Source organism: Mycetomoellerius zeteki, unplaced genomic scaffold (assembly GCF_001594055.1).
Source record: "Mycetomoellerius zeteki isolate Tzet28-1 unplaced genomic scaffold, Tzet1.0 scaffold105, whole genome shotgun sequence".
NCBI lineage: Eukaryota > Metazoa > Arthropoda > Insecta > Hymenoptera > Formicidae > Mycetomoellerius > Mycetomoellerius zeteki.
In genome coordinates, this window is record NW_017255965.1 from 1,858,268 (window position 1) to 1,869,306 (window position 11,039).

The 11,039-nt window shown below is 31.5% G+C and overlaps 2 protein-coding genes across 4 annotated transcripts; one reads left to right on the top strand and one right to left on the bottom strand.

The window, feature by feature from the left end:
* Nucleotides 1-1,645: 1,645 nt before the first annotated feature.
* Nucleotides 1,646-5,569, top strand: LOC108721263 (calcium and integrin-binding protein 1). The gene is made up of 5 exons (XM_018445726.1): nucleotides 1,646-1,788; nucleotides 2,253-2,355; nucleotides 3,429-3,576; nucleotides 4,785-4,909; nucleotides 5,456-5,569. The coding sequence occupies exons 1-5, from the start codon at nucleotides 1,694-1,696 to the stop codon at nucleotides 5,567-5,569; spliced, it is 585 nt and encodes a 194-aa protein (XP_018301228.1). The 5' UTR covers nucleotides 1,646-1,693.
* A 1,126-nt stretch (nucleotides 5,570-6,695) lies between these two features.
* On the bottom strand, nucleotides 6,696-10,190 carry nopo (TRAF interacting protein no poles). 3 transcript variants are annotated; one of them, XM_018446119.1, is made up of 8 exons: nucleotides 10,030-10,190; nucleotides 9,084-9,292; nucleotides 8,143-8,517; nucleotides 7,950-8,054; nucleotides 7,732-7,854; nucleotides 7,365-7,647; nucleotides 7,102-7,245; nucleotides 6,696-7,013 (listed from the first exon to the last, which is right to left on the bottom strand). In XM_018446119.1, the coding sequence occupies exons 2-8, from the start codon at nucleotides 9,194-9,196 to the stop codon at nucleotides 6,816-6,818; spliced, it is 1,341 nt and encodes a 446-aa protein (XP_018301621.1). In that variant the 5' UTR covers nucleotides 9,197-9,292; nucleotides 10,030-10,190; the 3' UTR covers nucleotides 6,696-6,815. The 3 variants fall into 3 exon arrangements, with proteins under 3 accessions (XP_018301621.1, XP_018301629.1, XP_018301637.1); XM_018446127.1 differs by lacking the exon at nucleotides 10,030-10,190 and adding an exon at nucleotides 9,892-10,016; XM_018446135.1 differs by lacking the exon at nucleotides 10,030-10,190 and adding an exon at nucleotides 9,864-9,902.
* Between the last annotated feature and the right edge of the window lie 849 nt (nucleotides 10,191-11,039).

Genomic DNA, 11,039 nt, shown 5'->3' on the forward strand with positions numbered 1-11,039 from the left:
ATGAGTAACAAAGATAGAATACTTGTATCGAGTTATGTCACCAAATAGAAAGCACTCATGGTATAATCAGTATCATTTTATCATTTGTTTGGCAAATAACAAGACAGTAACTGTGTCATCTGTGTCTGTTGCTAGAAAACACCTATTATGTGACAAAGAAAGAATTAAAGAAATTCTCTACACGATAAAACTCTAAAAAACGTGTAGATTTAACACCATGAATGTTAAATATAATTTTCATTCTGTTGGTGTTAATATAACATCAAGATGATGTGAATTTAACACTATATTAAATTATTTAAATCAGGATGTTAAATCTACACCCATAATGTTAAATTCACCTCCATTTTGGTGTTTCATGATTTAAATAATTTAATATAGTGTTAAATTCACATCATGTTGATGTTATATTAACACCAACACAATGAAAATTATATTTAACACTCATGGTGTTAAATCTACACTATAAAAATATCGACATGGTGTTAAATCCATGCTCATATTTTTTAAAGTACATTCATTCGTTTTTTAGTCCTTTTCTTTTAACGGAAAGCAATATCCGATATTGCATAAGTTAAGAACGTGAAGGTTCCTGGCATATCTCTTTACCAATTAAGACGTTGCGAGCGTAACTACGGACCACTCGAAATCACGAGTTGAATGTCTACGGTTACGCGACTCGGTTAACCCGCGTGTTTTCGGTACTCACCCGCGGTATTAATCAAGCTCTGATAGCGAACGCAATTTCATGGATCGCGGAGAAATCGGTTTCTCATTGAGAAACGCGCTCAGCAACGGATGCCTCCGCTCGCGCTCGACGAGCGCGCAAATCGCGCGATTTCTGTGCGTTTTCCAATCAACGATCGGCCTCGCCGCCGACGCTGACGATCTAATTAAAGCTCGCACGCGGAATTCCGCGCATTCCACGTGTAATCGGTTTAAACGTTTGTGCGCACCGCACGGCACCGCTTAATTTCTAAGCTAGGAGAGAGAGAGAGAGAGAGAATGCGGACATACCTTGAGCGTATATAAATCTCCGCCCCGCACGCTTATTTACGCGCGTCGTAAATATGCATTTGTCTCAAGATGTGATAATGAACCCGAGGAAAGCACCCAGGCAGCTAGTTAAACAGCTAATTAAAACGCTGTCGCAAAATTGATCGTCCGTAGATTATTATTTCAGCGGTCGACAAGCAGAAATGATTAATACACTCCGCGCACTACACGTAAATCGCGAAGCTCACAAATAAGTAAGCGTACTTTTTTATACAGATTGAAATATTCCTCGACAAATCTTCCGAGGTTTTTAACAAGATGTTATCAAAGAGAACGTCTGAACAAATTAAAACCGAGGAAGATATAAACAAGGTGAGACATATAAGACGACATAAATTATTTCATTGAATTTACTTTTCAATTCCAAGATATTAATATGGCGTTTATCCAACTACTGTAAAATTTTATTAATATAAATGTCCGGATTGTAACCACGATCGTTAAATTGATGCTCCAATATAACTGTAAATGCTATCGTCGTTAAACAGTTAAGTGCTCCCGCATAAAATTGATAGTGCTGATATCAGCTCTTTTTCATAATCGCATATTGAAATGATAACGTGCGTTATCATTAATGCGATATCAGTTAGGTTGGTCGAATGGTCCTATTTCAACGTATTAAATCAAAATTGTGTCCATGGGTAATACGGGTTCTAAAGAAAATGTTATTTCGGAAGAAGCCCTCAACGAATACGTCGAGCTGACGTATTTAAACAAAAGTGAAATTTGTCAATGCGTATATTTGATTTATTTACAATATGAATAATTTTATTAGATCATCAAAGTAATTATGTAGCAAACTTAAGCATGATTCCGCAAAAAGTTTAAATATTCTAACAAACAGATTGAACGTCTTATGTAATTAATTATTTTGATTGTCCATCAAAATTATTTTCAGATTCTGTAGCTTTTTAAATAATTCTATATACAATAATAATAAGTAAGACTATGCATTTTTTGTGTATATATTATGTCAATGACACACGTTAACGAGCAATTTGAAAAATAATCTAAAAGTGATTCAAAAGTCGAATTTTATTTATATCCTTTTACAGGATACTTTTTTTTATGAATATGTACATCAATCGTTTTTATGGTCTCTATCTTCTGTGAACTATTTATGTCCAGATAAATATAACTCTCAATTAATGTATTTTAATGTACTTATATTTAATTGTCTAACTTATCATTGTCAGGATTTATAAACGTCTCGATAATTTGGAACCAGGCATCCTCAAACAAAATCTTCATTATCGATTTTCTGTGGAGCAAATCAACAAAATTCTTCCACAGATTCACGTAAGCTCCGAATTTTACCATTACTATTTGACATTTCGATGTGCGAAATAGATTTTTTATTTTTTGTAGAATTATTTTACAATTGAATTATAATCGTATTTTGAAAGAATGGTGTTGAAAAGTTCCGGTAGCAAAGAGCATTGGATTATCACGGTACACAACGTTTTCGTTAGCTCTAAACATCGCGTATATTGCGCAGCAATAAATCCTTCTTAAGCGATGGTAAGCTGCTACCATTTTTTTTTCCTGCGAGCTAGAAATTTCGTTATTTACACGAGGTGATGATTAACTGCGATACGAGGAACGAAACATATTGTGTTTTTCAAATATTACACAGAGTATCTCAAGAGGTTGTTCTTATATATCCACATTAATTATTAAAATTTAATTAAAATTGCTGTTTCAAAAACCTATACATATATTATGATATAATACACAATAATTCCTTGATGGTATTTAACAAGTAAAAAAGTGAAACAGAATGAATATAAATTGAAAATTCTTGAATGATTCGAAAAAAAAGAAGGCTCCTGTTCATTACTATCTTAGATTGTGATATTAGAAGCAAGAAAATATATATAGAATATATTTCAATAAAACAACACTTACATTCGATAAAACCGACTTGTAAAATATATACCTATATCAAAATTCTTTTTTTCATTTTAATGCCGATTTTTTTCATTTTTCTAATTAATAAATAATTATATTTAGAAATGAATTATGCATAACCAAAAACGAAATAAGCTATGTTTACAAATATGACAAACTGTTAAATTAATAATATATGGTATATATATGTATAATAGAAATAAATATGATTTAATTTTTCTCCAAAACAAAAAGATAGTTTTCAATATATTTTATAAATCTATATTTTATTGAAAAATATTTCTATTAAAATATAATGTGTAAGAATTTTTATTCTTTCTCGCTACCTCACAATACTTCAGAGATAGTAATGACGAGTGAGAGAACAGGAACCTCAAATATTTTTATTTTTTTATGCAATTTATTTAGTCTTCAAGAAAAACAAAAGATTATAAAATACAGAGCGTATAATATATTTTCAGTGCAATCCTTTCTGTGACGTGATATACCGCGTGTTCTCGTCGAAGCAGGATGGACATTTAAGCTTCGAAGATACTCTCGACCTCTGCTGGGCATTCTCCATGAATTGTCCTAGGAGTGTTCGGGCTGCATGGGCTTTTGAAATTTTCGGTAAGCTCACAGATACAATTGAATCTATATTTACAGGTTTTTGTGTGCGCGAAATTCTAACTTTCGTCACGGCAAATATTTGACATCCGTCAATCCTACACACTCATTAAACATACAAATTCGTATTATACGCGAACAATTCCTCAGTCATTAAAAATACAATTACAAAACTTCATTGTTTGCTGGTAGAGGGAAAAATGTCTCGATGGCAACTTTCACAGAAATTATACATATTTCACCAAATGCGTATGCGGAACGCCTTGGACAAAGCGTGGCAGTTTAAAGATTCCTTAAATCCAATTTATTTTTCCCAACCAGTTTTATTGTAACCGATTAGTTTGACGTAATATAATAATTTGTCTAGGTGTTCCAACACACAGTATATTATAATTATGATAATTTGTAAGGTATACAAATTTGCAGACCATCGTCGAGCATTCGTATAGTGGTAAACGGTGGCTTGCAGTCAATTTCGTTAAACGGAATCGTTTAACACGGAGCCACGTCAATTACCGTAGAAATGGAAACGCGCTCTCACAGCAATCTGCCGATGCAACTGCGACTCCATTCAGATAAATTGGATCATGTTATGCTTATGCAGTATGGAAAGTGTCATTTTGCACGATCTTCAATCATATCCGAGAGATGTGCTCTACTTTCCGTCATTTAAATTTCAAATTTATCACCTTGGTTTATAATAAATGTCGCTTATTTTGACATTACATAACGTGATGCACGATTTGACGGGAAATAAATCCTACCATATAATATAACATTAATTGCATATTTATAGTAAAAAAAAACTCTGTTTAAAAAAAGCTTTTTATTTTTATTGTAAAAATTCGAAGCAATATATTTTAAATTTCATTAAACATAAATAAATAATAATAAATGAGTAAATAAATTAATAAATAATACGATTCTAATCAAATAGATCAAATTATTATTCAGTTTAATTGACAGATTGTCAAAAATTATTTTGTATTTATCTTTAAAAGCTCAAATTTTAAAGCAATATCGATAAATATTCTGTTTTCCATGGTACAGATCGCGCAAAATAATTCTTTTCGCTTTGTACCGATCTCTGGCTCTATCTCTTGCCAATTTTAATCATCAATGTTATACAAACACACGCGCGTACTCGCAATTCGTTCGTTTCGAATGCGTGAACGCAAACAGCGACCAGTGCTGATCATCTTCATTTCCAGATTTCGACGGCGACAATCAAGTCTCTCTCGACGATCTGATCGAAACGATGCGGAGATTGGCGGGCACGGATGAGCGCGGGCAGAACCGAATCGATCGACAACAAGCGGAGGACGTAGCGCGGATGGTTAGTGTGCATTCCTGTTGTGCGTCCTCAACGCAACTACAAAGGATGGAATCGAGAAGCGATTAATCCTTTTGCCAAAAGCCGAGAGGCCGTTTTCTATTGCAACAAATTTCCGATGGCCGTTACCGATTCCGCGGTAGAAAGTAGGTGAATTGAAAGGAACTGCCTTCTGTGCGCGCGAAGAGAAATTAATTCTGTAAAATTGCACTCGCGCTATCTTCAAAGCCCGGAAATCGCTTCTAAAACTCTGTGAACTCTTTTTCCCTTTCTCCAATGTTTTTTTTTAACGAAAAAAAGGAATTACTTTTACATTCTATTGTTGAAATGTACAAAACTTTTGTATTTTTATTAATACCTTTCTTTAAAGTAGTGCAAATAACTCAATAAGAGATTTAATCTACGAGTATATAAGGTACAACTTTCTTTTCTTTTTCAAAATTTAATTAGAATTTCTATTAATTTCTTTTAATTCACCTATCTCTTGCAAAATTGCAACAGATATCATATAATAATTCATGACTGTGTTTAATGGCCTTATTTTTTCAGATGTTACAAGAAATGGACTTCTCTGGCGCAGGCAACATTGCGTCACAAGAATTTATACAGCTACTCTCTAAAATGCCAGACTTCGCACATACGTTCCAATTTAAAATTGATTAATGTAGCAAAAGTCTGTATGAATTCTTTGAAACTAATTTTTTAACTTTTTTATTTTAATATTTTTTATATAAGGAAATTTTTAATTATAGAGGTAATTAAAAACTTCTTTGTATGTTTGTATATTTTATGATTATTTTTTAGGGATTTATAATTGAATTTTTTATTTTAGAAATTGTATTATATGTTATACTATAGTTTTATAATTAAATTATAATTTATTAATTCTTGCATTAGCGCAAGCGTGGTGTAGTAAACAGCGCACTGCTATAGTAATCCTGGATTCGATCCCCGGCAGAACCGAAAATTTTCGTACACTCGTAACTCCTCTCGAATGGTAAACCACCGAATAATATACTTGGCCGGGAAACCGCTCTATCAAAAATTGCCGTTTAAATTATAGGTCTCCTTGTATATGATGAAGTATGATCAGTGTACGCGAATATATCACATTTTAAATTGATTTATATCATTACGTTAAAGTTTTAAATTCTGTCACTCTACTAGATAACGTCATATTTTATTAATTCTATTTATTATTTCTACTTTTTAAATCTTTTAATTGTTGAAATTTCCAATATAAACTGTTTTAACATTTAATAAAATTAATACTTGTAAGCGATTACTGTTCATTTTGTTATATGATAAATGTTTAATTTTATTTGCTCTGAAAAGTAGTTTACAAATATTTTATATAACGATTAAATATCTATACATATATGTATACATGTACAGGGTGTCCTAAGTACCGTTTAAAGATTTTGTGATTTCTCACATAAATTCGAGACGAAAATTTCATATGACCATATATCCGTTTCGGCTTAGTTTCAAAGATAGATCAATTAAAGAACAAATAAATTCAATGGTTGAATATATATTTATGTCTATGAAATAACTTATACATACAGCATTAAATAATTACTTCAATAATTTAATTACTTTAATAATCATACAAAGAATTTATTACAAAATAAAATTTTATATAAAAATGTTACAAATCTTATAGTACAGATACAATCATGTGTGTATATTAAAAATACAATCATCTCTCTCTAATCTGGATCTCTTTTTAATTAATAAAAAAATACACAATTCTAGACTAGATCCCTCTCTAATCTGGATCTCTTTTTAATTAATAAAAAAATACACAATTCTATACTGGAGTTACATTCCCAATCCTTTCACGTCTTGAATCTTACGTCTCATTATAATTTCTATTACATATATAATTTAGGCATCATATTAGGCATTATATTATTATATCAGTATAAAACATCAGTAAATCATCGATTTTCTGATTGTTACCCGTATCAAGTTTTGGTTTGCTCATCTTTGAATCCTCTCTGGTTTTCTTTACATGCGAGCTAGAAATAGGATCAGGAAATTTATCATACTTGGCATGTCCTCCGAAGCCATCAAAACTCATGCCTCTGCCACTGGCAGTCTTCTAAAATATATAAATATGAGAAAATTGTAAAAATTGTAACACACAAATACAGATATAACATATTAAATATAAATGCAAAGCAGTTTACTTGATTTGGTGAGTTAATTCTTGATTTTTTCACAAGTGTCGAAGGTATTTTCAAATTGTTATTAGATTTCTGTCTCTTCATACCATGGTTTCTCATCGAAAAGAAATCCTGCGATTTATTCCGTGGGATATTCTCGGTACTATTCTACAAAATAAATATTATCCTGACATAAATATATCCAAAATAAATTTAGTAATTAATGATGAGTGTAATATTTAATTAATTAATGAGTGTAATTAAACGCAACAAAGTAGTTTACATACTGGATCTATAATGCAACTATTACTCTTTTCGAATTTTATAATGTATTCTTTTTTTGTCATATATTCAGTCATTGTTTTATTAGATTTTACGGTACAAAATTCCTTATGCGCTTTCAAGTTTTCTTGCTCGTAGCTCTCTTCTTGCTCCGTGAATATTTTATTACAGCATACGAATTTTTGTGCATCTGTCTGTATGTTAAAAAGCTGAGTTTGTAAAGATATATTTTCGGTTTCACAGCGTTTTAAATGTTCTTCTAATTCTGTAGAACGTTGTTTCAATTCACTAAAAATATATATGATAATATAATCTCCAAGGACAATGGTTTAAAAAAAACAATAATTTGATATATCAAGAACATTTACATACTTTTGTTTAGCATATTCCTGTGCCAAAAATTTATTTCTTTTGGAGACTTGCATGAACTTTTGCTGTTCATTCTTATATTTGTTCCTCAACACTTTGCTCTTCTCACGCATGCTCTCGAGTTCCCTGAAAAATTTAATATAAAGTCCATAGTATTACATCTTCATAGATACATTGTATGTAAATCAATCAAATATACAAAACATGTAAATATAGAATACTTTTTTAATATTCCTATGTATATCCTAAGTTTGGAAATATCATTTGTTTGCATCGTTATATCCTCCACATTAGATTTAGAAGAATCATCTATTAGATTTTGTACGCTACAAAATCAAACATTTAATTACAAGATTAAATAGAAACTTGAAAATTGCATGTACATCTCTAAAATAAATATTATAATAAACATACTTTTTTAAAAGTTTGAGTTTTTCCGTCAACTTTTCTTTCTCTTTCCTATCATTCTCTGCATTTGAACATCGCTGTTTATAAAATTTAATCTGCTCATTACATGCATAAATTGCACTATTCTTGCCATTTACTTCATTTTCAACTTCAATAACTCTCTGTCTTAAGCCAGCTGTTTCATTCTTCAATTTGTCATTGTCCTCTGTAAGATCACTAAACTTTTTGTCTTTCACTTTTAGCTGGAAATTTAAGTTGTCAATTTTGTTCTGTAGAGATGCAGGATCTTCTACGATGCTATCATTATTTGAAAAATTAAAATATATCCTATGTATCGTACGATTAGTTGTGATTACTCGACATTGTGGACAAGTCTTTGACCTGAAACAATTTCACAAATAAAACTAAATGCTATCAAGTGTAAACAATAACAAAAAAACTTTCAGGAATGATACAAAAGTTCATGAAATAATTTTTTGAATAGGCAAAAAAAAAACTACAAGAGAATATGCAAGCGTGACATGACAGATAGCAGACTGGTCTATCATGCCAGAGGTCTCGAGTTCGATCTTGGTAGGAACCAAAATATTTATGCTCGTGTCTCCTCTCGGAAAAGGTCGGCAACTTCCCGAGAGTATCCTTGCCTATAGAAGCACCTCAAAAAATCTACCGTTCGGAACTGGCTAAAAAGCTGTAGGTCCCATATGCTTGGGCAATTGAATAATCAGTGTGCTTAACACAAGCATATGAGAGAGACGTAATATAGATCAGGGCCCCTATTCTTAAAAAGAAACGTATACGAAAGTCTAGAGAAATATCACAGTATACTTTACATATACTATAGTATTTTTCTAGAATTTTATATACGTTTCTTTTTAAGAATAGAGGCCCAGAGGTTTAAGAGGAAGAAGAGAATGCAAAAATCTTTGAGGCAGTATCCAAATTACCTATCAAGCCATTGCAGCAAGCACGGATAGTGGAATATATGTCCACATGGTGTATGGAAAACATCGTCGGATGGTGTCAACATATCGCTACATATCACGCACACTATATTCATTTTTGTGCAGATCCGTTGATGAAAAACCAGCGAGAATATGCCTGATTGTAGGTTATGGGATAACTAGCTCTGCATTAGAGGACTGTTAAACGGCGTCTACAATGAGATTTTAAAGGCAAAAAACTTAGTTTTATACACTAAGCAAAGTTTTAGCCTAATCTACAATGTGCTCTTTGTTTCCTGTTTCTTGCTGTTTGCCTCTTGCCTTTTTGATCAAGGCTTCTTCTTCTTAATTAATTATGGCTCCCGCCTCCAAACAAATAGGAGGTCGATACGGTCAGATCACGTTTATGATTGTTTTCCGTGTATTAAAAAAATGATACAACACCCGCGAAAATGGCTAAGCCCGTTCGAAACACCGGGCGCCTGCGTCTACGGCGTCGTCACGCCGCAAAGACACGCGTCAGGACGACCGAACGGGTCGTCCAAGACCGCGGGATGATTATGTGTGTTTTAATGCTCGGTCAAAGTCGGCATCGGCACCACTTTCAAAAATATACAATAGCTATAGCACCCGAGTCGAGACTCGTCCGCCACGAGCGAGTGGTTCATCAGAACTATGATCAAGAAGGCAAGAGACAAACAGCAAGAAACAGGAAATAAAGAGCACATTGTAGAATTAACCTTAAGCACTAAGTCGTAAAACATAGTCGAATATTCTCCTCACATTTGATTGTAATTGATCAATTTCTTACGGTTTAGAGTTTAAAGCTTAAGTTTACGCCTTCTAATTTCATTGTAGACGCCGCTTTTAATGAATTTCACAATAAAACTCTCGCAATATTTTATCGAACCAAATTATCGTTACCAAATTATGAGTTTTTTATTCATACCGTTACAAATTGAAAAACTTCACATGTTCGCATACACAAATTACAAAAACGTTGATATCAATCTGATTCAAAGCGAAGATGGCGTGGGAAAGTGGGAATGAACAACGTAACATAACCAACTCAAGTACACAAGTCCGCCAAAGATTGTGACTTTAAATAGCACCATCTATGCTGCGCGTTTCACGTTACGTGTCGCCACTACTGTCAGTTTTTGCCAGAATACGGTAATATATCGACGAGAAACACACTTATATTTTTAAAAAATTTTGTACATTAAAATTATAAATTATATATTTAAATTTTCAAAATTACAAAATTCCAAAATTTCTAAGTTTAAATATTAAACTCATAAAATAAAACTCTAAATTTAAAAATCGAAGTTTATTTTAATTTTAATTTAACAAATTTTAAATTTAAAAACTTTATATTCCAAACTTCTTTAAAGTTTAATTCTGTATTCAAGAAGATACTTTTGATTTTTAATTTTAAAACTATGAAAATTCTTTAAATTAAATTTAAAAAATTTAACGCCACACAAAATGTCAACAATGTTTGTGTCAACAATAATGAAATGTCAATATAAATGTTAAAATTTCATGTTTACATCATAAATAAATTCATAAATAAATTATTCAAAAAATAATACATAATTACATAATTGTTTTATTTCTATGCATGATAACAATATGATAACATGTTATGTTATAATATTTACTGTAATATTTACAATATTTACATAAATATAACGCTCACGAGTAAGCGCTGATGCTTGTTCAAAATTATAATTAAATGAAATCAATAGGCAGAACATTTATATTGCTGATCATCAAAAAATATAACTATACAGAATGTTTGAAAAGTAATAAAAAATCTTTCGCATAGAGGCAAAATGGATTAAACTGAGAAGAAAAATCCTCTACCATTTTACAATTTTCACAATAGTTAACAAGATATTAATTATTAAAAATTGTCGAAAATTGGTCTTCAATAATTTTTTACTCAAATACTAC